We start from the raw sequence: 25,575 nt of genomic DNA, 5'->3' as shown, positions 1-25,575 counted from the left end.
CGCTTCCCTTAGCTTTGTCGGCTGAGCTGTTTCCTGTATCGTAACTGAGTGTTGGTTGCCAAACAATGTAAAAGTAAACTCACTGGAATTTTATAATACTCAAGAGTTACCTTGGAAGATAATTTTCATTTTTCGAAATACTTACGCAGCAAAGATCAAACCTCGATAATATAAATTTCGCTGAGAGTTTAATAATTAACAGGAAGTAACATTAAATCGTGCCACGTGATGAAATTATTGGCAGCAGCTTCTTACCTGAATTCGCATAAAGTGTGAACTGGCTGAATTATAACGCACCTTACTGCTCCATAGTCTCGAACCGCACTTCGGCTCTACAAGCTGCTGCTGAGACTTCCGTCTTGCTTAAAGTCGTTGCAAAATATTTAAAGACTTCATAAAATTCCTAAATGTGTTGCCGTAACTTTCTCGCATTTTCTGCTATCAGAAAGAACACTGTTTATTGTGCAACAACGACCAGTTATGCTTCATGACTTTGCTCAGGCGTCCAGTGGCTGTTGCAGTTAGTTTACAGTCACTGATAACACATGTTTCGTGTCGTCCTGTCCGTTTGTTAGTTTTACTAACAAGCCTTGTTGGGTTTGAAACGGAGGACGAGTTGAGCTCATTGCTAGTCCAGAGACAACGACACTCAATGGAGACAGTTGTTCATTCTTTGGATTTTTCATATTTGAACGTGATAACACCTCAAGGATAGTCTCAAATCACGAAGATTTTTAATGCATTCGCCCACAAAAATTAGTATTTGCCTAGCGTAAACATCTACATCCACATCATACTCCGCAAGCCAACTAATGGTATGGGCGGAGGGTACTTTTTGCTCCACTAATTGAGTCCTCCAACCCTGTTCCACTAGCGAGCAGCGCGTGGGAAGTATGATTGTCCGTAAACCTCTGTATTGGCCCTAATTTCTCGAATTTTCTCCTCATGGTCATTACGCAATACGTATGTGGTGGGAAGCAATATATCGTCTGACTCTTCCCGGAAACTATCTCACAAAATTTGAATAGCAAATCTCTCTGTGATGCCCAACGTCTCTCTTGTAACGTCTAACAATGGAGTTTATTGAGCATCTCTGTAACGATCCAGTGACGAAACGTGCCGCTCTTCGTTCGATCTTCTCTATCTCTTCTATCAGTCCTATCTAGTAGGGATCCCAGGTAGATGAACAATACTCAAGAATCGGTCGAACAAGCGCCTTATAAGCCACTTCTTTTGTGAATGAGTTACATTTCCTTAAGATTCTTCCTATGAATCTGGGTCTGGCATCTGCTTTTCCTGCTATTTGTTTCATCATTCCACTGAAGGTTGCTCTGGATAGTTACTCCTACGTATTTTACATCAGATACTGTTTCTAGCGGTTTGTCAACAGTGTAGGCATACAATAGAAGATTTCTTTTCCTATGTATGCGCAATATGTTACATTTACACTAATGGCCATTAAAATTGCTACACCACGAAGATGACGTGCTACAAACGAAATTTAACCGACAGGAAGAAGATGCTGTGATATGCAAATGATTAGCTTTTCAGACCATTCACACAAGGCTGGCGCCGGTGGCGACACCTACAACGTTCTGACATAAGGACAGTTTCCAACCGATTTCTCATACACAAACAGCAGTTGACTGGCGTTGCCTGGTGAAACGTTGTTGTGTTGTTTCGTGTAAGGAGAAGAAATGCGTACCATCACGTTTCCGACTTTGATAAAGGTCAGATTGTAGCCTATCACGATTGCGGTGTATCGTATCATGACATTGCTGTTCGCGTCGGTCGAGATCCAATGACTGTTGGCAGAATATGGAATCGGTGGGTTCGGGAGCGTAATACGGAACGCCGTGCTGGATCCCAACGGCCTCGTATCACTAGCAATCGAGATGACAGGCATCTTATCCGCATGGCTGTAACGGATCGTGCAGCCACGTCTCGATTCCTGAGTCAGCAGATGGGGACGTTTGCATGACAACAACCATCTGCACGAACAGTTCTGTTTATAGCATCATGATGGTCGCATCCGTGTTTGGCGACATCGCGGTGAACGCACACTGGAAGCGTGTATTCGTCATCGCGATACTGGCGTATCACCTGCCGTGATGGTATTGCGTGCCATTGGTTACAGGTCTCGGTCACCTCTTGTTCGCATTGACGGCACTTTGAAAAGGGGACGTTACATTTCAGATGTGTTAAGACCCGTGGCTCTACCCTTCATTCGATCCCTGCGAAACCCTAAATTTCAACAGGATAATGCACGACTGCATGTTGCAGGTACTGTACGGACCTTTCTGGATATAGAAAATATTCGACTGCTGCCCTGGCCAGCACATTCTCCAGATGTCTCACCAATTGAAAACGGCTGGTCAATGGTGGCCGAGCAACTGGCTCGTCACAATACGCCAGTCACTACTCTTGATGAACTGTGATATCGTGTTGAAGCTGCATGGGCAGCTGTACCTGTGCACGCCATCCAAGCTCTGTTTGACTCAATGCCCAGGCGTATCAAGGCCGATATTACGGCCAGAGGTGGTTGTTCTGGGTACTGATTTCTCAGGATCTATGCACCCAAACTGCGTGAAAATGTAATCACATGTCAGTTCTAGTATAATATGTTTGTCCAATGAATACCCGTTTATCATATGCATTTCTTCTTGGTGTAGCAATTTTAATGGCCAGTAGTGTACTTACATTTAGGGTCAACTGCCAGAGCCTGCACCATTCATCAGTTTTCTGGGGGTCATTCTGCATATCGTTACTACCATCTGGCGTTACTAGTTTGTTATAGACACTGCATCATCTGCGAACAGCCTTAGAGAGCATCCGACGCTTTCTACTAGATCATTTAGTATATTGTAAACAATGGTACCTCTGTCGATTTTGTTCCATTAAGAGCAACGTGTTGAGTTCTGTCTGTGAGGAAATCTTGAATCGAGTCGCAAATCTGATCCGACACTCGATGAACTCGTATTTTTTTCATTAAACGGCATGCAGGACGGTGTCAAATGACTTCCGTCGGACAAGCGACACGGCATCAACCTGAGCGCCGTTGTCTAAGGCGCTGTGGATCTCATAGAGGAACAGAGCGAGCTGAGTTTCGCAGGATCTCTGTTTGCGGAATCCATCTTGATTTTATAGAGGAGATTTTACTTCTCCAAGACCGTCATAATTCTTGAGCATCAAACATGTTCCATAATTCTACAACAGATTGACACCAACGATATCGTTCTATAATTGTGTGCATCTGCCCTACGGCTCTTCTGAAAAACGGGAATGACCTGCGCTTTCTTCAAGTCGCTAGGTACCCTTGGTTGCTCAAGCGACCTAGATAAATTACTGCTAGCAGGGGAGCAAGTTGTTTCACATAATCTTAGTAGAATCTTGTAGGTATCGCATCTGGTCCTGACGCCTTTTAACTACTAAGTGATTGTAGTTGTTTTTCTATTCCGCGATCAGCTATCTCAATATCTGCTATTTCGACGTTCGTACGACGATTGAAAGAAGGGACCACGTTACAATCTTCCGCGATGAAGCAGTTTCGGAAGACCGAATTCAGTATTTCGGCCGTCACTCTTATCTTCTGCTCCGTTGCCGGTATGGTCACTGAGTGAATTAACAGATGATTTTGATCCACTTACAGATTTTACATACTACCATACATACTACTCTTTGGGTTTTTACTCAGATCGGTTGACAAAGTTTTACTTTCAGAGTCGCTGAATACTTCTCTCATTGCTCTCCTTAGGCACATTTTCGCTTCGTTCAGCTTTTGTTTGTCAGCTAGGTTTTTACTTCACTTCGATCTGAGGTGAAGTTCTCTTTGTTTACGTAGCAGTTTTCCAACACAGCTATTAAACTATGGTGGGTCTTTCCCATCCCTTAAGACCTTACTCGGAACATACTTGTCTAGGGCATATTGCGCGATTCCTTTGAAATTTTTCAATTTATTTTCGACACCTTCGTCCTCATCGCCGAATATTTTATGCTGACTGTTCATATACTCTGAAATTTGTATCCTGTCACTCTTGCTAAGCATAAATATCTTCATACCTTTCTTGTCATTCTTTGTCAGACCCGTTTTCATAGATTCTAGCATAGGTTTATGATCACTGATACCTTCCTCTACGTTAACTGGTAAGTTCGTCTATTTGTTGCCAGGAGGTCTAAGACGTTACCCTCACGATTTGGTTCTCTATCTGCTCAAAGTAAACTTCGGACAAGACATGCAGAACAATGACACTCGAACACCTATCTCTGGCAAAAGTTTTGACAGCATTACACTCCCAACCTATACCTGGCAAGCTGAAGTCACCCTCTATAAGAACGGCATGATCAGGAAAACTATTACCGATATTCTGCAAGTTCTGTCTGAAGCGCTATATCACTAGAGCTCCTAACGTCTCGTATAAAGCTTCGTAAATCCTTCGCCACTGGAATTAAAAAAGACTGCTGGCCTGAAGACTATAATCCTCTTTGGTAGGTTAATCAACTGCTTACTGATTTCCCAGGGGCTTATTTAAATCACGCCTACTGTAAGGAGTTCGTGAGGCGCTTTCCGGAACCTTTCTGTAAAGAAAGGCACTGAACTAGATCAGAGAATTGCATTAGGGGAGTTAGAAACTCACATGTTATCGACATTTGAAGTCACTAAAGACAGCATTATGGCGCGAGCATCAGAGTATCCTTTCAAAGTGAATTACGAATCCTACATCACAATGCTCGCACTGGAACGCTATTTTGAAATAAACTATGCTTTGGATCAGCGAAAAAAAGGACAACTGAGATGTCACTAAATGACTACAGATTAATAACCATATCGCTGTCGAAAGTATTTTAAAAAATCTTGCGGAGTATTGACAGCCATATTCAAACAGAGCACTGCATTTATACGGTATACCCTTTATAATTCCCCTCACGTGATCCAGCGTACCATCTATAAGCAAATCTAAATCAGTATCTGGATTTGAACACGACTCTTCAATATACTGTTTCCAGATATCAGTGGTTTATAACTACACGGATTGGGTTAATATTTTGAAACGCCAAGAACACATTACCATGGCTAAAGCGGTGTAGGAAGCCCATTGGCATGTAAAATAGCTTCCATTCATCTCAGAATGGATAAATATACACTCCTGGAAATGGAAAAAAGAACACATTGACACCGGTGTGTCAGACCCACCATACTTGCTCCGGACACTGCGAGAGGGCTGTACAAGCAATGATCACACGCACGGCACAGCGGACACACCAGGAACCGCAGTGTTGGCCGTCGAATGGCGCTAGCTGCGCAGCATTTGTGCACCGCCGCCGTCAGTGTCAGCCAGTTTGCCGTGGCATACGGAGCTCCATCGCAGTCTTTAACACTGGTAGCATGCCGCGACAGCGTGGACGTGAACCGTATGTGCAGTTGACGGACTTTGAGCGAGGGCGTATAGTGGGCATGCGGGAGGCCGGGTGGACGTACCGCCGAATTGCTCAACACGTGGGGCGTGAGGTCTCCACAGTACATCAATGTTGTCGCCAGTGGTCGGCGGAAGGTGCACGTGCCCGTCGACCTGGGACCGGACCGCAGAGACGCACGGATGCACGCCAAGACCGTAGGATCCTACGCAGTGCCGTAGGGGACCGCACCGCCACTTCCCAGCAAATTAGGGACACTGTTGCTCCTGGGGTATCGGCGAGGACCATTCGCAACCGTCTCCATGAAGCTGGGCTACGGTCCCGCACACCGTTAGGCCGTCTTCCGCTCACGCCCCAACATCGTGCAGCCCGCCTCCAGTGGTGTCGCGACAGGGGTGAATGGAGGGACGAATGGAGACGTGTCGTCTTCAGCGATGAGAGTCGCTTCTGCCTCGGTGCCAATGATGGTCGTATGCGTGTTTGGCGCCGTGCAGGTGAGCGCCACAATCAGGGCTGCATACGACCGAGGCACACAGGGCCAACACCCGGCATCGAACCCATCGTTCTACCATTCCTAGACCGGCAAGGGAACTTGCTGTTCCAACAGGACAATGCACGTCCGCATGTATCCCGTGCCACCCAACGTGCTCTAGAAGGTGTAAGTCAACTACCCTGGCCAGCAAGATCTCCGGATCTGTCCCCCACTGAGCATGTTTGGGACTGGATGAAGCGTCGTCTCACGCGGTCTGCACGTCCAGCACGAACGCTGGTCCAACTGAGGCGCCAGGTGGAAATGGCATGGCAAGCCGTTCCACAGGACTACATCCAGCATCTCTACGATCGTCTCCATGGGAGAATAGCAGCCTGCATTGCTGCGAAAGGTGGATATACACTGTACTAGTGCCGACATTGTGCATGCTCTGTTGCCTGTGTCTATGTGCCTGTGGTTCTGTCAGTGTGATCATGTGATGTATCTGACCCCAGGAATGTGTCAATAAAGTTTCTCCTTCCTGGGACAATGAATTCACGGTGTTCTTATTTCAATTTCCAGGAGTGTAGTTCATGTATGGTTTTCAAAGGAATCTTACACCATTCTTCCTGCAAAATAGTGGAAGATGGAGTTGGATAGGTATTACGCACCCTTCTCTTCAAAGTAGACTACAAAGGTTAAATAATGTTGGGGCCTGGTGATTGTTGACCAGAGGAGACCCGACAACTCATCCTCGTCATCACAAAACCAATCCTGGACTATACGAGCTGTATTTACATCTACATCTAAATCTACAGCTATACTCTGCAAACGACTGAGATGCATGGCAGAGGGTACGTCCCTTTCTTCCAGTTATTAGGGTTTCTTCCTGTTCCATTCAAGTATGGAGCAGGGAAGAATGACTGAATGCCTCTGGGTGTGCCGTAATTATTCTAACCTTATCCCCACGATCCCTGTGTGAGCGATACGTAGGGGATAGTAGTATATTCCTAGAGTCATCATTTAAAGCTGGTTCTTGCAACTTTGTTAATAGACTTTCTCAGGATAGTTTACGTCTATCTTCAATAGTCATCCAGTTCTGTTCCTTCAGTATATCTGTGACCCTCTCCCACGGATCGAACAAACCTGTGACCATTCATGCTGCCCTTTTCTGTATACTTTCAGTATCCCCTGTGCCGCGCGGGATTAGCCGAGCGGTATCAAGCGCTGCAGTCATGGACTGTGCGGCTGGTCCCGGCGGACGTTCGAGTCCTCCCTCGGGCATGGGTGTGTGTGTTTGTCCTTAGGATAATTTAGGTTAAGTAGTGTATAAGCTTAGGGACTGATGACCTTAGCAATTAAGTCCCATAAGATTTCACACACATTTGAACATTTGAATATCCCATGTTAGTGTTGTGTGGTACGGGTCCCACACACTTGAGTAACATTCTAGACCCGGTCACACAAGTGACTCTTAAGCAAACTCCTTTGTAGACTCTTTGCACTTTCGCAGTATTCTACCAAATTCTACAGGGGCCCTGTCGTCTTGCAACACAGCATCACCACTGGCGAACAGCCATTGTACTATGAGATGGACCTGATCATCCGAAAAGGTCACATAATCCTTGATAGTAATGCGACCTTCCGCAAGTGCGCAAGGGACCGATGGAATACCACGATATGGCTGCCCAAATCATTACCGAACTCCAGAATGAGATTTTCACTCTGCAGCCGAGTGTGCGCTGTAATGAAACTTCCTGGCAGATTAAAACTGTGTGCCGGACCGAGACTCGAACTCGGGACCTTTTCCTTTCGCGGGCAAGTGCTCTACCATCTGAGCTACCCAAGCGTGAGTCGTGCTTGGGTAGCTCAGATGGTAGAGCACTTTCCCGCGAAAGGCAAAGGTCCCGAGTTCAAGTCTCGGTCCGGCACACAGTTTTAATCTGCCAGGAAGTTTCATTACCGAACTCTCGCAATGTTTCACTGTTCGTATGTAGACCTAGCCAGAAGTTGGAAACAGTGCGAAACAAGATTCATCCGACTAAATGACTTTCTTCCACTGCTCCATAGATCAGGTTTTATGGCTTTGGTGCCACGTTTTCCTGCTACGGGCATTTGCATCACTTATGTATGGTTTTGGAATTGCAGCTCGCCGTGCAATTCCCTGCTTATGAAGCTCCCTTCGTTTCAATAGGTTTCTTGTGCTGCCAGAAATCACGGTTATAAAATGAAAAATGCAAACTTTCAACCAGCTTGCCACCAGAGAGAAAGCTGTTTGGCTCAGAAATAATGAGTTAGACAATGTTCTGACATCCACTGAAGATGCCTTGTAATTAAGATGAAACGCGTCTGAGTACACAAGACAAATAAAAAAAATTAATGGGTAGCATGCAAAAGGCGTTTTCTTTTGAACCAATTCGTTTTGTTTTGGTGTTGACAGGATTCGCGCGTGCAACATTCAGTTCTGCAGTGACTTTTGCAGCTATCATCCTCCAGTTTTGTCACACTCCTCGCCAATGACCGTCTGTCACGATAACTCGACTCACACTTCCGTGCGCGCTGTGACTCAGGGGATGATGCTTTGCTGCTTTCCCCATATGCGATATAAATCTTCGATACTGCACCTCCTGAAACACCAAACACTTCAGTTACCTTGGTTATGAAAGCAACAGCAATTAGCTCACGTTCGAATTCACTTAGCCCCAACATACTGGATTTACAACAACACAGAACGCTGTTCTGACCATAACTGACATTTGCAACGTATTGAGAACATTGCACATGTGTCGTTCGTGGTCAAGTGCAACAGTAAAATCTGCAACCTTTGCTAGCATCTGCATTTCTCGCAATGTTTCCATATTTTTGTGCAACCCTTGTATTTGCTTAATAATGTCAATAACAGGGGAATCCTTTTCGTGCTTCTCACTTTCATCCACATTCCTTTCTCGTTTCAGACGAAAAATGTTTGTCCAAGGAAGGGAAAGACATCAACCTCATCTTCGAAAATTCTTCTTCTCCTTTTGCTTGGGCCTTTGTACCGCAGTTGTCGCAGGGTCGGCATTGTTACAATCGGATTTGGCATGGTTAGTTGGAAGGGATGGCCAGATGCCCTCCTGCTGCCACCCCCGTACACCCGAGGACGGAATCAGTGTACCCCAGTTGTCTGTGTCTAGTGTAAATCAGGAAATAGTGCGAACATGTTTCAAATGTCTGCGAGCCCTGTAACTGAAACGGAATGTGGGGACCAGCCCAGTATTCACCTACTGGGATGTGGAAAACCGCCTAAAAACCACATCAAGGCTGGCCGGCATACCGGTCCTCGTCGTTAATCCGCCTGGCGGATTCGATCCGGGGCCGGCGCGCCTACCCGAGCCCAGGGAGCAGCGCATTAGCGCTGTCGGCTAACCTGGCGGGTTAACCTCAACCTCGAAAATATAACTGCATAATTTGATTTTGTCCATTATAAATGGTTTTCTTGAAAGCCTGCGACTGTGAAAACAATGAGTTTCTTCATAAATAACTTTCTGCTACCAGTCACGATTTTCTTTTACGTATGTTTTAAACGACACGTTTCGGGAAATGATTCCCATTTCCAAGTGCGTGGTAAACATCACTCACGATTTTCAGTGCACAATACACATCGAGAATAACTTACATAAGTTATTCTCTTACTTACATAAGTTATTCTGGACGTGTACTGTGCACTGAAACTTGTGAGTGATGTTTAACATGTGTGAGAGTCTGCACAAATGGATCATAAGAAAACTTAAAGGCAACAAAACAAAGCATAACCACAAACCGTCAAAAACATTACGAAAAAATGTCTTCGTAAATAACTCTACAAATTATGAAGTAAAGGGCAATCCTAAACGGGAACTGTGGAATAGACACCTGTACTTGGTTTATCCCAAGTTGTGCATTCATTGTATCATTGGAGTGCCAGTAGCAGATTGCTGATTACACTCAGTTCTTTTTTCTTCACTTATGTCGAAATTCATATGAGCTATATTCAGTAGGCACAAAGTATTATAGTAATTGTCATGGTAAGAAGTCAACTGAGCTGTTAGTCCACACAGTCTCCCCCACTTAAGTGCAACGTACAGGACGTCTACACAACCATGTGAAACTCTCAGAAAAGTCATTCTTTGGGATGTTATTCAACTCGCGCGTCACATTGGGTTATGTGTCAGTTATGCCGTTAAAGCGTTCGCCATTCGTGTGAATTTCTGCACTTTGTCGCTTTGTGGTTGTTCCGTGCGGATAAAATCGCGTCTCGTCACCAATAACGATTTTTTCCAGAAAAGGATTGACTGCGTTATGAATTTTAGTCAAGTCGCGGCAAACGTCCATGTGTCGTTCTTTTTTATTTCCGGGAGTAAAGATGTACGGGACAAACTTCACACACACTTTTTTCTTCTTCAAAACATTATGGGGAGTGTCTTAAACGCTAGATTTAGAGATATTGCTCCATTGCCATTTGTGCCACAAGAACATTGACACACAACGGCTGCACGTTCAGTACTTAACACTGCCTCCTCACACCCGACTGGTCGAATGCACATCTGTTATTTACAGTTCTTTGTTCCAGCTGCCACTGTTATTCCTACGCGGCATCGTTTATAGGCCAGGTATAAAAATCAGTCTCGGAACTTTTTGGACGGACGGTGTATACGTCGTCACATAGCGACATGGTTCATGGTCACAGAAAAGAAGATTGTGCTGATTCTTTTTATCTGCTCATATTTGAACAGCCTGGCTATTCATTTTCCTCCGACTTCTTAACAACTATATCCTCCGCAAGCAAAATCTGTAAGGCTCTACTGTGCGAAAGCGAATCTTTTTAGAGTAAGTGTTCAAGCTGGTTCTCCTGAGACCGCCTGTCATGATATATTTAATAGTTTTTCCTGTTTCTACGTGCGTTTTGAATAAGAACATATAGTGCAATATTAGCTCACGAAATTATAAAATTTGTACATATTTTAATTCGTGTATGAGAACCGTAATCAATACATGCAGAATAAATAGTTATTATCATACCAGCAGAGCAGCGTACACGACGACGATCCAGCGAGCACTCCTTAACCTGAAAGCAAAAGACTCATTTGTAATTTTATGCAAATAACATTATTTCTTCTGTATGTAACTGCTGCAATACTAAGCATTTGCCCCAAACTGATGAACAAGGCGCTGTTTGCTTGGGAAGAAATTAAGGAAGCACCTAATTGGCCAACAATTTTACGATATATACAAATATTTTGTGTGACAAACAATTATTTTCGCATGCAGTTGTAGTTTCAGAATACGTTTACATAGTATATATTGACACAGGGAGAACCAAAATTCGTTCACTCTGACAACACCATACAATTCCTTGCATATTGACAGTACAAAAATGTCTGTACCAAATTTCGTCCCATGCATATTTTGGGTAGGAACCAGAGTTAAGGGAAGGCAATTTGAAAACACCGTAATCACATGTGATTATCCTCATTCACTGCGTAGCTGTTCAGTGCAACTAGGGCAGTCCTGCGCTAACTGAACTCACCAGTAATTGACAATTTCGGAAGAGCTTTGTGTCTGACGCTTCCATAGGAAGCCTACCCTAACCCTAGAATAAACTGTATTGTTGTCTTCAATCCAGAGAGTGGTTTGATGCAGCTCTCCATGCTGCTCTATCCTGTGCGAGCTTCTTCATCTCCCAGTACCTACTGCAACCTACATCCCTCTGAATCTGCTTAGTGTATTCATCTCCTGGTCTCCCTCTACTATTTTTACCGTCCACGCTGCCCTCCAATACTAAACTGGTGATCCCTTGATGCCTCAGAACATGTCCTACCAACCGATCCCTTCTTCTAGTTAAGTTGTGCCACAAGTTCCTCTTCTCCCCAGTTCTATTCAGTCCCTCCTCATTAGTTATGTGATCTACCCATCTACTCTTCAATATTCTTCTGTAGCACCACATTTCGAAAGCATCTATTCTCTTCTTGTCGAAACTATTTAGCGTCCATGTTTCACTTCCATACATGGCTACACTCCATACAAATACTTTCAGAAACGACTTAAATCTATACTCGATGTTAACAAATTTCTCTTCTTCAGAAATGCTTTCCTTGCCATTGCCAGTCTACATTTTATATCCTCTCTACTTCGACCGCCATCAGTTATTTTGCTCCCCAAATAGCAAAACTCATTTACTACTTTGTGTCTCACTTCCTAATCTAATTCCCTCAGCATCACCCGACTTAATACGACTACATTCCATTATCCTCGTTTTGCTTTTGTTGATGTTCATCTTCTATTCTTCTTCCAAGACACTGTCCATTCCGTTCAACTGCTCTTCCAGGTCCTTTGCTGTCTCTGACAGAATTACAATGTCATCGGCGAACCTCAAAGTTTTTATTTCTTCTACATGGATTTTAATTCCTACTTCCAATTTTTCTTTTGTTTCCTTTACTGCTTGCTCAATATACAGATTGAATAACATCGGGGAGAGGCGACAACCCTGTCTCACTCCCCAACCACTGCTTCCCTTTCACGTCCCTCGACTCTTATAACTGCCATCTGGTTTCTGTACAAATCGTAAATAGCCTTTCGCTCCCTGTATTTTACCCCTGCCACCTTCAAAATTTGAAAGAGAGTATTCGACTCAACTTTGTCAAAAGCTTTCTCTAAGTCTACAACTGCTAGAAACCTAGGTTTGCCTTTCCTTACTCTATCTTCTAAGACAAGTCGTAAGGTCAGTATTGCCTCACGTGTTCCAACATTTCTACGGAATCCAAACTGTTCTTCCCTGAGGTCGGGTTTTACCAGTTTTTCCATTCGTCTGTAAATAATTCTTGTTAGTATTTTGGAGCCGTGACTTATTAAACTGATAGTCCGGTAATTTTCACATCTGTCAACATAGAATAAACTATGGTATTTATATAGCTAATCCCTTTGATTTCGTTTCAGCCTCGGTAAAATTCGAACCAGTTCCAATATAGATCCGAGTTGTGTCTATTTATAATGCTAACTACCACTAATCACAGTTACAGAATTTTTCCTACTATCTTGTGTTGTTAATGGTCGTTATGCGAAAACTAACTGCTACCTGCGGCTGCGGGTTTTGGTTTGCTGAGAGCTGGTAAGTAAGCTGTTGTACGTGCAATAATGTCAGCTGCTCTCTCATGTCTGCTTATTCCGGTATTCATGGCTAGCGACATGCGTCTTCCCTTCCCTCACTGTCATCTCCCACCGCCCTCCATCGCTCAGTTGCCCCAAGCATCTGCGCATCGTGCTACTGAAGTTGCTATACATCATACAACGTTGTCATAATGCAAAAAATTTAATAATTTTATAACATAGTTTATATCCACCGATCTGGAAAAAGATGTTCCATTCCCTATTTCACAGACTAAGAAGTCGATTTTATTGTTTTATTTACTTTATAAAGCAGCCTATGTTTTTTCTTAGGGTTCAAGCTAACTCCATAACAAATTTCAAGGAAATCGGTTCAGCAGTTTTGTTGTGAAAAAGAAACATATAGTGTTACTTTCGCATTTAATAATATCAGTATGAAAGTCCGGACTAAACACATTGAGGCTTGTATAAGCACTACCTTAAATGTATTCGCAATTGCGAATAATTACAACCATCAGCTGTAGAATGGAATGACGACAATGAAAATTTATGCCGGATCGGGACTCGAACCAGAATTTCCTGTTTATCGCGAGCGATCGCCTTACCATTTTTTTTTTTTACCAGGGTCTTAGACCGCTTTTTTTGTGGGAAATGGATCAGGTAGTGGGGTGGCGGAGGCAAGGTGGGCAGGGGTCGCAACCAGAAGCCTAGATACCATGTCTCCTCCCTCCCACCCTGGGGATGTGGTACAAAGGATGCAATGGGTGTATTATTGTGAATTTTGTTGTTTTATTTTTTTAATTTTTTTAACAGTAAGTAGCTGAAACTAGTACGTACGCTCGTTGCGTCGAGTTGGGGACGCACATAACTGAAAACATGCTTATAGTTGCAGCATAGGGCATAAAGAAAGAGAGCGAAGTGTGGGGCTAAGGAAGCCATGAAACGAAACCTACGGGTCGAATCCATACCACCATATACCGGTGCTACATCTTGCACCGGATGGGAAACAAAAACTGTGAAGAACTTTCCGCACCGGGGACAAATGGTTCAAATGGCTCTGAGCACTATGGGACATAACAGCTGAGGTCATCAGTCCCCTAGAACTTAGAACTACTTAAACCTAACTAACCTAAGGACATCACACACATCCATGCCCGAGGCAGGATTCGAACCTGCGACCGCAGCGGTCGCGCGGTTCCAGACTGCAGCGCCTAGAACCGCTCGGCCACACCGGCCGGCGCGCACCGGGGACAAAAAGAGGAAATGGGGCAAATATTGCTACAGAGTGCGAGGGGTCTCGATGAAACTCTCCATCTGCTGTATCATCCAGGTATGACTTCTCGCAATGACCAAAGTTGATACGTAGAACATATCTATCAATAAAAGCATTTTCACAAATTACGTCGCGTTATATTGTTCGAATGAGATAGGAATTTAAATTGCGATATCTTTTTTTTCCTGATACGATTGTGATGAAATGAAACCTATACTTTGCTCCAAGCTACATACAAGTTAACTGTGAAAACCCCATGAAAATTCGTCTAGTATTGTCGGAGATTAGCGTCTTCAAACAGACAGACGCGACGGGTTTGCAGTTTTTATTGTTAGTATAGAAGAAGATATTGGTATAGAAGATTATTGCTTAAGCATCAGACAATAATAGAAAGTAACGATCAGGGCAATCGCAGTGGATACTCATCTTTTTATATCACGAAAGGTAATCATCCTTAGTTTAAATCGTCACTGTAAATGAACTCAATCCATTTATTCATAACATGACTATAAAAATTGTTTTTACTTATAGACTTTCAGATTAGAATGCCTAGCCTAATTAAATAAATACATAAATAGATAAATAATATTAATCATGATTAAATCAATAGCGATAACAATATTTACAACATTTCAGCTTCTGAATGCAAGTACAGCTAGCCGTAACACGCAGACGCCTCCAGATGGCTATCACGACACATGCCGTGGAGCGTATTCTTACTTCACAATATAAAGCAAACGTAATAGTTTAGACACTGGGCTCGTAGGCTGTAAGAGCGGGGTTCAGATTCCCAGCCAGCCATCCTCATTTCAGTTTTCTGCGCCCAAGCTGCTTGAGGTGAATGATTAAACTGTCTTGCAGACAGAGCCACGTAGGATTTCCTGCTACATCTCTCTCCATTCGGAGCTTGTGCTTCGCTTCTGGATATCGACAGAAAATGAAACTAGATGGTTTCTCCGTTTTTACGATACAATCTTCACCTCTCATTATCGACAGGTCTCAAATAAACGAAATTATTGCTTGGTCGCTTCGTCGACAAATGCTACACTACAAATCCGTAGGTAGCGACTACGATCAACGATCCATTAGAGGATGATTTTCTACCATTCATCACGAGGGACCAGTGAATTTGACAACTGAATATACATTTCTGTAGCACAAAAAGTGCCATACACGGAATAAAGATCAAAGAAACGGCAATACTTCTGTACATAAAGCAGATAAACCATAATCTACACATATCAGAAAAAGGTTTGCACCACCTCGTTTCCGAGAGTTCCGGAACCTTTACATAAAATTGGAATGGAGATCAACGTAAACATCATTTCCGCCCTTTTTATTGCTCATGAAAATCACACGCTGCATGTTGTACCACCATGCAGCGAGACCTTCAGAGGTGGTGGTCCAGACTGTTGGACACACCGGTACCTCTAATACCCAGTTGCATATCCACTTGCATTGATGCAGGCCTGTATTTATCGTGGCATACTATCCACAAGTTCATCAAGGCACTGTTGGTCCAGATTGTCCCACTTCTCAACGGCGGTTCGGCGTAGATCCCTCAGTGTGGTTGATGAGTCACGTCGCCCGTAAACAGCCCTTTTCAATCTATCCCAGGCATGTTCGATAGGGTTTATTTCTGGAGAACATGCTGGTCACTAGTCGAGCGATGTCGTTATCCTGGAGGAAGTTATTCACAAGATGTGCACGATGGGGGCGCGAATTGTCGTCCATGAAGACGAATGCCTCGCCAATATGCTGCTGATATGTTTGCACTGTCCGTCGGAGGATGGCATTCACGTATCGTACAGCGGTTACGGCCCCTTCCATGACCATCAGCGGAGTACGTCGGCCCCACATAATGCCACCCTAAAACAGCAGGGAACATCCACCATGCTGAACTCGCTGGACAGTGTGTCTAAGGCATTCAGCCTGACCGGGTTACCTCGAAAAACGTCTCCGACGATTGTCCGGTTGAAGGCATATGCGGCGCGACACTCATCGGTGAAGAGAACGTAATGCCAATCCTGAGCGGTCGATTCGGCATATTGTAGGGCCCATCTGTATGGCGCTGCATGGTGTCGTAGTAGCAAAGATGAACCTCGCCATGGACGTCGGGAGTGAAGTTGCGCATCATGCAGCCTAGTGTGCACAGTTTGAGTCGTAACACGACGTCCTGTGGCTGCACGAAAAGCATTGTTCATCATGGTGGCGTTGCTGTCAGGGTTCGTCCGAGCCATAAGCCGTAGGTAGCGGTCATCCACTGCAGTAGTAGCCCTTGGGCGACCTGAGTGAGGCATGTCATCGACAGTTTCTGTCTCTCTGTATCTCCTGCATGTTCGAACAACATCGTTTTGGTTCACTCCGAGACGCCTGGACACTTCCCTTGTCGAGATCCCTTCCTGGTACAAAGTAACAATGCGGACGCGATCGAACCACGGTATTGACCGTCTACGCATGGTGAACTACAGACGACACGAGCCCTGTTCCTCCGCCCTGATGGAATGATTGGAATTGATCGGCTGTCGGACCCCCTCCGTCTAATAGGCGCTGCTCATGCATGGTTATTTACATCTTTGGGCGGGTTTAGTGACATCTCTGAACAGTCAAAGGGACTGTGTCTGTGGTACAATATCCACAGTCAACGTCTATCTTCAGCAGTTCTGAGAACCGGGGTGATGCCAAACTTTTTTGATATGTGTAAATGTAATAGGATACTGCTGACATTAGCTGTTTAGTCTTCTCAATGAGCTACTCCGCATCAGTATCAGCAGTCAACGAAGGACGCAGCAAATACTCAGAGAGTCGTTTGTACTTTATACAGGGTGTACACGGTATAAGCTGCCAAAATTATACAGACCTTAACTCTCGGTATGTCTGACAAAAAGGTCTAATGAAATATCATTGTATAATGTTCTTTACTTTCGTATTTCTAAAAGTTTTTTGTAGCATTGATAGTGGACGCGATTCTGTTTATTATTGTCAACTGACGGTACACGACCTTGCTTGTGTATTACCGGCATCGACACAGCAGCCAGAGCAAGGTAACGGACGAACCACAACAATGCAAACATTGGATGTGTACAGCGACGCGGCGCGGAGCGGCGGTCGGGTGCTACCGAAACAAGCAATGTAATCAGTCATTGGGTTGTCGTGAACGTTTAATTCGTTTTATGTAAACAATGAATTAAGTACAACCAGAGGTTTTCTCTCTTACAAGATTACCATAACGAAGGTCGTTATAGTGAAGAAAATCTAAGATCAAATAAAATGTGTTTCCCTTAGTACAACATCAACCAATTACCACGTAATGCGTTGTGCATTAATTACGGTCACTTGTTTCCTCTTTCTGCAACTATTCCTAAATGAAAATTAAATTCAGATTATTTTCCTTCTGTACAACAGTACCGTAACGAAAATGAAACCCACATTTCTTTGTTCCCTCTTACACCAGTAAGTGTTCAAAATGTCCCCCAGTCCATTCGACACATGCTCCATTACGGCGAAACCACTCTCGTCTCACTCGATCACACACAAGCACATTTGTCTTTATGGTATGGAAGCATCGAAAATCCTCTGCGCAAGTTCTTCCACATTATTTACTTGCTGAGCATAAATAAGTTTCTTCGTATGGCCCCCAAAAAAAAAGCCAGTGGATTTTAATCAGGACTGCGTGGTGGGCATCGCCGTGGACCAAAACGTCCTACCCATTGTCCTGGAAAGCGTCTGTACAAAAACATTCGTACTCTGTGACCAATGTGGAATGGATCAGTATCGTGGAGGAACCACATCGGAGAGCAATGAGATATACGGGCCCTGCCACGAACTTGTAACGTCACACTATTCGGCTTGTCCGCCACACTTCGCGAACGGCCCACAGGAACTCAATACTTAATTGGAAAGGTACGCACTAAAGGGCTTAATTTTGTTGTGTGCTGTCGAGAACTTGCATTTAAACAGGCAGTTAAGGATTAATAAACTCGTCTTAAATAATTTATCTCTCCTCGTTAGAGACGGCTGCTGGCACTCGTAAGACCTGCAGGGTCACGTACTGTGAGGTAAGCGCCACGATCTGTCTTTCTCATGGACCTCGAAACACATGTTATGACGTACGGCTAACGGAATATCTTCTAATAAAGTTGGTAGCAATGTTTCCTGTAGAAAGGTTCGGTAATTCAAATGTTCAAATGTATGTGAATTTCTAAGGGACCAAACTGCGTAGGTCATCGGTCCCTAGACTCACACACTACTTAAACTAACTTATGCTAAGAACAACACACAAACCCGTGCCCAAGGGAGGACTCGAAACTCCGGCGGGAGGGGCCGCGCAGTCCGTGACATGACGCCTCAAACCGCACGGCCACTCCGAGCGGCGTTCGGTAATCGTTACCAGTCAATCGTGCAGGTGAAACGTGATGCCCAATAATGTAATCATTGATTATACTCGCCCATACATTTGCGGGACGCGGCATTGAAAACGTGGCGCGGACTGTGTACACTTCACGTGTGCATGTTACGGAAATTAGTTATTCCGTCGCGAGTAAAACAAGCTTCATTTGTGACGAGTATTTTGTTAACAAAATCATGCTGTTCACTTTGTAACAAAATAAACTGAGAATTCTCGTCGCAGAGGGAAATCTTGCTCTTCCAGTGCTTGTACGAGCTGAATGTGGTAAGGCCGCAGACGCTTCTCTTACGAAGTGGGATGAACGACAGTGTGCGATACACCCAACTGGCGGGCGATGCTTCTAGTACTCTGAGTAGGATCTTCGTGGATGCGGTCCAGAATTTATTCCTCAGCTTCCAATGTACGTTCTTCGCGTTGTGAGCCTCTGCTTTATGCTCGGGGCCGTAAACAGCCCGTATCTCTCAATCTATGCAAATTAAATACGTACTCCTAAGTTGCATACTGTTGTGATTTATTTAATAATAAAATGAAAGCGTATCAGAACAGACAATACGTAAAAAGGTAAAGACAGCTACTGTACTTCGTTACGAATGAATTGCAAAATAATCGAGTAAAAGTAGAGAATTATGATGATACAAACCATTGGTGAACAGCAACAAATGTCGATCGCGCAAGAACTTTTCGTTCCTGGTCGCTGTGGCCGAGCGGTTCTAGGCGCTTCAGTCCGGAACCGCGCTGCTGCTACGGCCGCAGGTTCGCTCTGCCTCGGGCATGGATGTGTGTGATGTCCTTAGGTTAATTAGGTTTAAGCAGATCTAAGTCTATGGGACTGATGACCTTAGATGTTAAGTCGTATAGTGCTTAGAGCCATTTGAGCCCTTTGAACTCTTCGTTGTGGGAAGCGTTCACGATAAATTCGTACAGCTGCCCTCACCATAAATTAATTGAATATCGCATAGTTCGGCGACAATAAATCTCCCTTCCATCCTAATGTTTAACGGAATTGCAATAACATCTGCACAGGTAATGTGACGACTGTCGACGATCGGCGTGTTACAATGACTCTACCTCGTAGGCCGTAGATGCCTGTGGGTCTGCGACTCACGCTCGCGATGCCAACCAACACCGACTCAAAGCAAGGCCTCGGCGCTTGTTCGTGACGTCACGTCAGCTAGGCACGGCGAACGCCAGATCTGTTGCAGGCAGAAACGCCTGGGCGCGTTTATCAATATAAATCTCTTATTTTTGGACAAAATGTTTGGTATTCTTTTGGATTCTGCAGTTTTATTTATATGAAAGATGTTCTTACTATCGTAAAGCTACAAATGAAGATCATAGTTCTGTATTACTGAATCCTGTCGAAACAAACGTAGATCAATATGAGAAGATGCTTTGCCCCATTGCAAGCTTCGGAAATTTTACATTCAAGTAACTATATTTACTTGATCCATTTTGTTATCGAAACTTACCCCTACCTCCTTACAATGAACTCGTTTCTTTTATTTATTTATTTTCGTTTGACATCGTCACTGGAAATGTGAACTAATTTACATGTGTAAATGTCCAACTGTTGCCAGTCATTAGATTACAGTCGTTTTCAACGAAAGGAATTCTAAACAGGAAACAAAATAGCTTCATACATCGAAAATACTGCTGAGCTTAAACTTTTTTAAACATGCACATTAGAAAAGATAAACATTCCCCTCTTGCAACTGAAAGGAGAAACTTTACAAGATAAAAAAATTTTATTTGATAAAACAAGTATCTCTTTTGCCTCTTCTTCTGTCCCCCACCCCCTCCCCCAACATGCACAATCGCAAGATATTTCATTAACATTCAGTGCTCCTCACCCCATAGTCAACCAAGATACCTACAGAAGAGCACCAATATGTTCACAGTTTCTTGTAAAAGCAACCCAGTACAAACGTAACTTCCTCAGATTTATAAATAAGGTAAAGAAGCACGAATTATGTTCCTGCTGGACCATGAAGTTGTTTTTGTGTGTCAATCCTTAAAACAGGTGGAAAATTAAGTTCCGGAGTACACTATTTGTTAAGAAGTGTAGTGAATTGCACAATTAATTGATTGCAGAAATCTCTCAGAACAATGTGTGTTGGTCAACTACCGCCAATAGTTTCACATTTTCCTGTGTCAGAGAGGGAGACACCAGCATTATGAGTGTGCTTGCAACAGACCTGGCGTTCGCCTTGCCTAGCTGACGTGACGTCACGAACAAGCGCCGAGGCCTTCCTTTGAGTCGGTGTTGTGCCAACACGCGCAGCGGTAAATAATAAGAACCGACTGCTTGCTTAAATAAGTGACATAAGTGCACCTGTGTTGGAAGAGGGGCGAAGCAGGTACCCCGTAGTATTTTGATCCTGTTTAATGAATTTTCCCAGTCTTCTGTGCATAATGTTTATACAAGTCACGTGTAATACGGGTGCACTGTCCAGTGTCTACTTGTCAAAACATTGTCCCGAGATAATCTGTTTTCTTTCTTTTTGGGAAAATCGTAGGAAATAAACAAAGATGTTAGTAGACGTTTTAAATCGATTACTTGCGTTCTACTGAGAGTTTTTTTTCCAGCTTATACCGTTTACAGCCTGTATTTTCCGTGTGATATTTGTGCACCGGCGAACCTCAAAGTTTTCATTTCTTCTCCATGGATTTTAATACCTATTCCAAATTTTTCTTTTGTTTCCTTTACTGCTTGCTCAATATACAGATTGAATAAAATCGGGGAGAGGCGACAACCCAGTCTCACTCCCTTCCCAACCACTGCTTCCCTTTCATGCCCCTCAACTCATAACTGCAATCTGGTTTCTGTACAAATTGTAAATAGCCTTTCGCTCCCTGTATTTTACCCCTGCCACCTTTTGCCGTAATGGTCACGTAAATAAACAGCCATTACACGATGGCACGAGCTGGTTTTCCTCTGGCACTTGGTAGAGCAGTTTTGGCAATTTGACAGTGATCCCGGTAGCTGAGGCTTTTCGGGGTTGTCTTCGTTTCCTTTTTGTGCGATCCACGGAGGTGGTAGCACGACAGTTAGTCCAGCGAGCGCGGCGGAACAGGAACCCGTTAGCTGAGGCCGGCGAACCCGGCGGAAGGAAGCGCAGCGCAGCTTCACACGCCTGGACCGCCGCTTCCCTTGTCTCCGGAACGGCTCGGCGATCACGTCGTCCTACGCGCCAGGGACATATTCAACTCTACAGTGGCAACGCGCAGCTTTACACGCCCGTGGAGGGTGCCGAATTTCTGGAAGCGTTCAATCCTTCACGCGTGGTAGTTTCCTCTGTGTCAAGCTGCTTATCGAGAGGTCCACGGTTCAGTCCCAGGACAGACATAAGGTTTTTTTCCTAAATTTTAAGGGAATTTCACTTCTGCAAATGCTTTGCGTATGTGAAAAACATCAGTGTGAAGTATGGTTCGCCTTTCACGTTAAACTGTAGTTCTCCCTGAAAATGATCCTGTGTGCCGATTCTCAGGTCAGAGGAAAACCAGCTCGTGCCATCGTGTAATGGCTGTTTATTTACGTGACCATTACGGCAAAAGGTGGCAGGGGTAAAATACAGGGAGCGAAAGGCTATTTACAATTTGTACAGAAACCAGATTGCAGTTATAAGAGTTGAGGGGCATGAAAGGGAAGCAGTGGTTGGGAAGGGAGTGAGACTGGGTTGTCGCCTCTCCCCGATTTTATTCAATCTGTATATTGAGCAAGCAGTAAAAGAAAAAAAATGGCTCTGAGCACTATGGGACTCAACATCTGTGGTCATCAGTCCCCTAGAACTTAGAACTACTTAAAGCTAACTAACCTAAGGACATCACACACATCCATGCCCGAGGCAGGATTCGAACCTGCGACCGTAGCAGTCGCGTGGTTCCGGACTGAGCGCCTAGAACCGCTAGACCACCGCGGCCGGCAGTAAAAGAAACAAAACAAAAATTTGGGGTAGGTATTAAAATCCATGGAGAAGAAATAAAAACTTTGAGGTTCGCCGGTGACATTGTAATCATACCAGAGACAGCAAAGGACTTACAAGAGCAGTTGAACGGAATTGACAGTGTCTTGAAAGGAGGATGTAAGATGAACAACAAAAGCAAAACGAGGATAATGGAATGTAGTCGAATTAAGTCGGGTGATGCTGAGGGAATTAGATTACGAAATGAGACACTTAAAGTAGTAAAGGAGTTTTGCTATCTGGGGAGCAAAATAACTGATGGTCGAAGTAGAGAGAATAAAATGTAGACTGGCAATGGCAAGGAAAGCGTTTCTGAAGAAGAAAAATTTGTTAACATCGAGTACAGATTTAAGTGTCAGGAAGTCGTTTCTGAAAGTATTTGTATGGAGTGTAGCCATGTATGGAAGTGAAACGTGGACGATAAATAGTTTGGACAAGAAGAGAATAGAAGCTTTCGAAATGTGGTGCTACAGAAGAATCTGAAGATTAGATGGGTAGATCACATAACTAATGATGAAGTATTGAATAGAATTGGGGAGAAGAGGAGTTTGTAGCACAACTTGACAAAAAGAAGGGACCGGTTAATAGGACATGTTCTGAGGCATCAAGGGATCACAAATTTAGCATTAGAGGGCAGCGTGGAGGGTAAAATTCGTAGAGGGAGACCAAGAGATGAATACACTAAGCAGATTCAGAAGGATGTAGGTTGCAGTAGGTACTGGGAGATGAAGAAGCTTGCACAGGATAGGGTAGCATGGAGAGCTGCATCAAACCAGTCTCAGGACTGAAGGTCACAACAACAACAAAAATGGTTCAAATGGCTCTGAGCACTATGGGACTTAACATCTATGGTCATCAGTCCCCTAGAACTTAGAACTACTTAAACCTAACTAACCTAAGGACAGCACACAACACCCAGCCATCACGAGGCAGAGAAAATCCCTGACCCCGCCGGGAATCGAACCCGGGAACCCGGGCAACAACAACAACAACAGCAACAACAACGGTACTCCAACCCCAGTTCTCGATACCAGTAATATCGTACTACTTTTCTGCGAAATAACAGACATATTTTTGTGACACTATTCACTTTTGGTTTTATTAATGTATAGGTACTCTGATGTATCGATATATTACAGTGATATGGTTCTTGTGTGTATTCATTTCTGTGAGACTGTCATAATCTTTGATTTATTTGTAACCGTTTTGGTGCGAATGCGCACAGAGCAGTCTTTGTTTCACTTTGCAGAAGTTAAGTTGTTATTTCGCTTTGTAAAAGAACAGTCAAGTCCTGTGTTTGGTTAAAGTGGAAATTAAATATATGAAGATTGATACAAAACTGTTTCTTGATGGTGTGACAATTAAGAAGTAGTATATGTGAATTTACAAGAAGTTTATTAAAAATGTAGATCGTGAACACCAAGTCAAAAATTATTTCTACCATACCATTGTTCTGATCTGGGATTGTTTGATCATTAAGAATTTCCTGAAAAACGCGTTTGTTAGGTATTCAAATCTTGCTAAAATACAGATCTGGACCTTCTAGCAGTCAAAGTGAAATCACCCTAGAATCAACAAGATGAGCCATAACAACTTCGACGAAATCTACGTGGGACACCAAGATAAGTGCCAAAATTAATGACTTTCTTTTTTGACTTGTCGGTGAGACAAGTATTGGTAGGCCTACTGCTTCTTCTAATGACATTCTTTTACCATGCAGCGAGATCTTCAGAGGTGGTGGTCCGGATTGCTGTACACATCGGTACCTCTAATACCCATCAGCACGTCCTCTAGCATTTATGCATGCCTGTATTCGTCGTGGCTTACTATCCACAAGTTCATCAAGGCACTGTTGATCCAGATTGTCCCACTCCTCAACGGCGATTCTGCATAGATCCCTCAGGGTGGTTGATGAGTTACTTTGTCTATAAACAGCCGTTTCAATCTGTCCCAGGCATATTCGATAGGGTTCATGTCTGGAGAACATGCTGGCCACTCTAGTCGAGCGATGTCGTTATTCTGGAGGAACTCATTCACAAGATGTGCACGATGGGGGAGCGAATTGTCCATGAAGACGAATGCCTCGCCAATATGCTACCGATATGGTTTCACTATCGGCCAGAGGATGGAATTCACGTATCGTACAGTGGTTAGAGGCGCCATCCATGACCACCAGCGGGGTACGTCGGCCTCACATAATGCCACCTCAAAACAGCAGGGAACCTCCACCTTGCTGCACTCGCTGGACAGTGCATCTAAGGCGTTCAGCCTGACCGGGTTGCCTCCAAACACGTCTCCGACGATTGTCTGCTTGAAGGTATATGCGACACTTATAGGGGAAGAGAACGTGATGCCGTTCTTGACAGTCCAGTCGGCATGTTGTTAGCACCGTCTGTACCGCGCTGCATGGTGTCGTCGTTGCAAAGATAGACCTCGCCATGGACGTCGGGAGTGAAGTTGCGCATCATGCAGCCTAGTGCGCACAGTTTGAGTCGTAACACGACGTCCTGTTGCTGCACGAAAAGCATTATTCAACATGGTGGTGTTGCTGTCATGGTTCCTCCGAGCCATAATCCCTTGGGCGGCCTGAGCGAGACAGCCATCGACAGTTCCTGTCTCTCTGTATCTCCTCCATGTCCGAACACCATCGCTTTGGTTCACTTCGAGACGCCTGGACACTTCCCTTGTTGAGAGCCCTTCCAGGCACAAAGGAACAATGCGGACGCGATCGTACCGCGGTATTGACCCTCTAGGCATGATTGAACAACGGACAACACGAGCCGTGTACCTCCTTCCTGGTGGAATGTCTGGAACTGATCGGCTGTCGGTCCCCCTCCGTCTATTAGGTGCTGCTAATGCATGGTTGTCTATATCTTTGGTAGGGTTTAGTGACATCCCTGAACAGTCAAAGAGGCTGTGTCTGCGATGTAAT

General features: G+C 44.2%; 1 protein-coding gene across 1 annotated transcript in view; it reads right to left on the bottom strand.

The window, feature by feature from the left end:
- LOC124722863 (cuticlin-5) overlaps positions 1–25,575 on the bottom strand; it is a 325,648-nt gene that overhangs the window by 232,965 nt on the left and 67,108 nt on the right. Inside the window, exon 2 of the mRNA XM_047247993.1 lies at positions 10,919–10,964. Within this exon, the coding sequence (XP_047103949.1) occupies positions 10,919–10,964 (46 nt within the window). The remainder of the gene's footprint in view (positions 1–10,918; positions 10,965–25,575) is intronic.

This window comes from Schistocerca piceifrons, chromosome X, assembly GCF_021461385.2.
Source record: "Schistocerca piceifrons isolate TAMUIC-IGC-003096 chromosome X, iqSchPice1.1, whole genome shotgun sequence".
Lineage (NCBI taxonomy): Eukaryota > Metazoa > Arthropoda > Insecta > Orthoptera > Acrididae > Schistocerca > Schistocerca piceifrons.
This window is presented reverse-complemented; position numbering and strand designations above follow the sequence as displayed.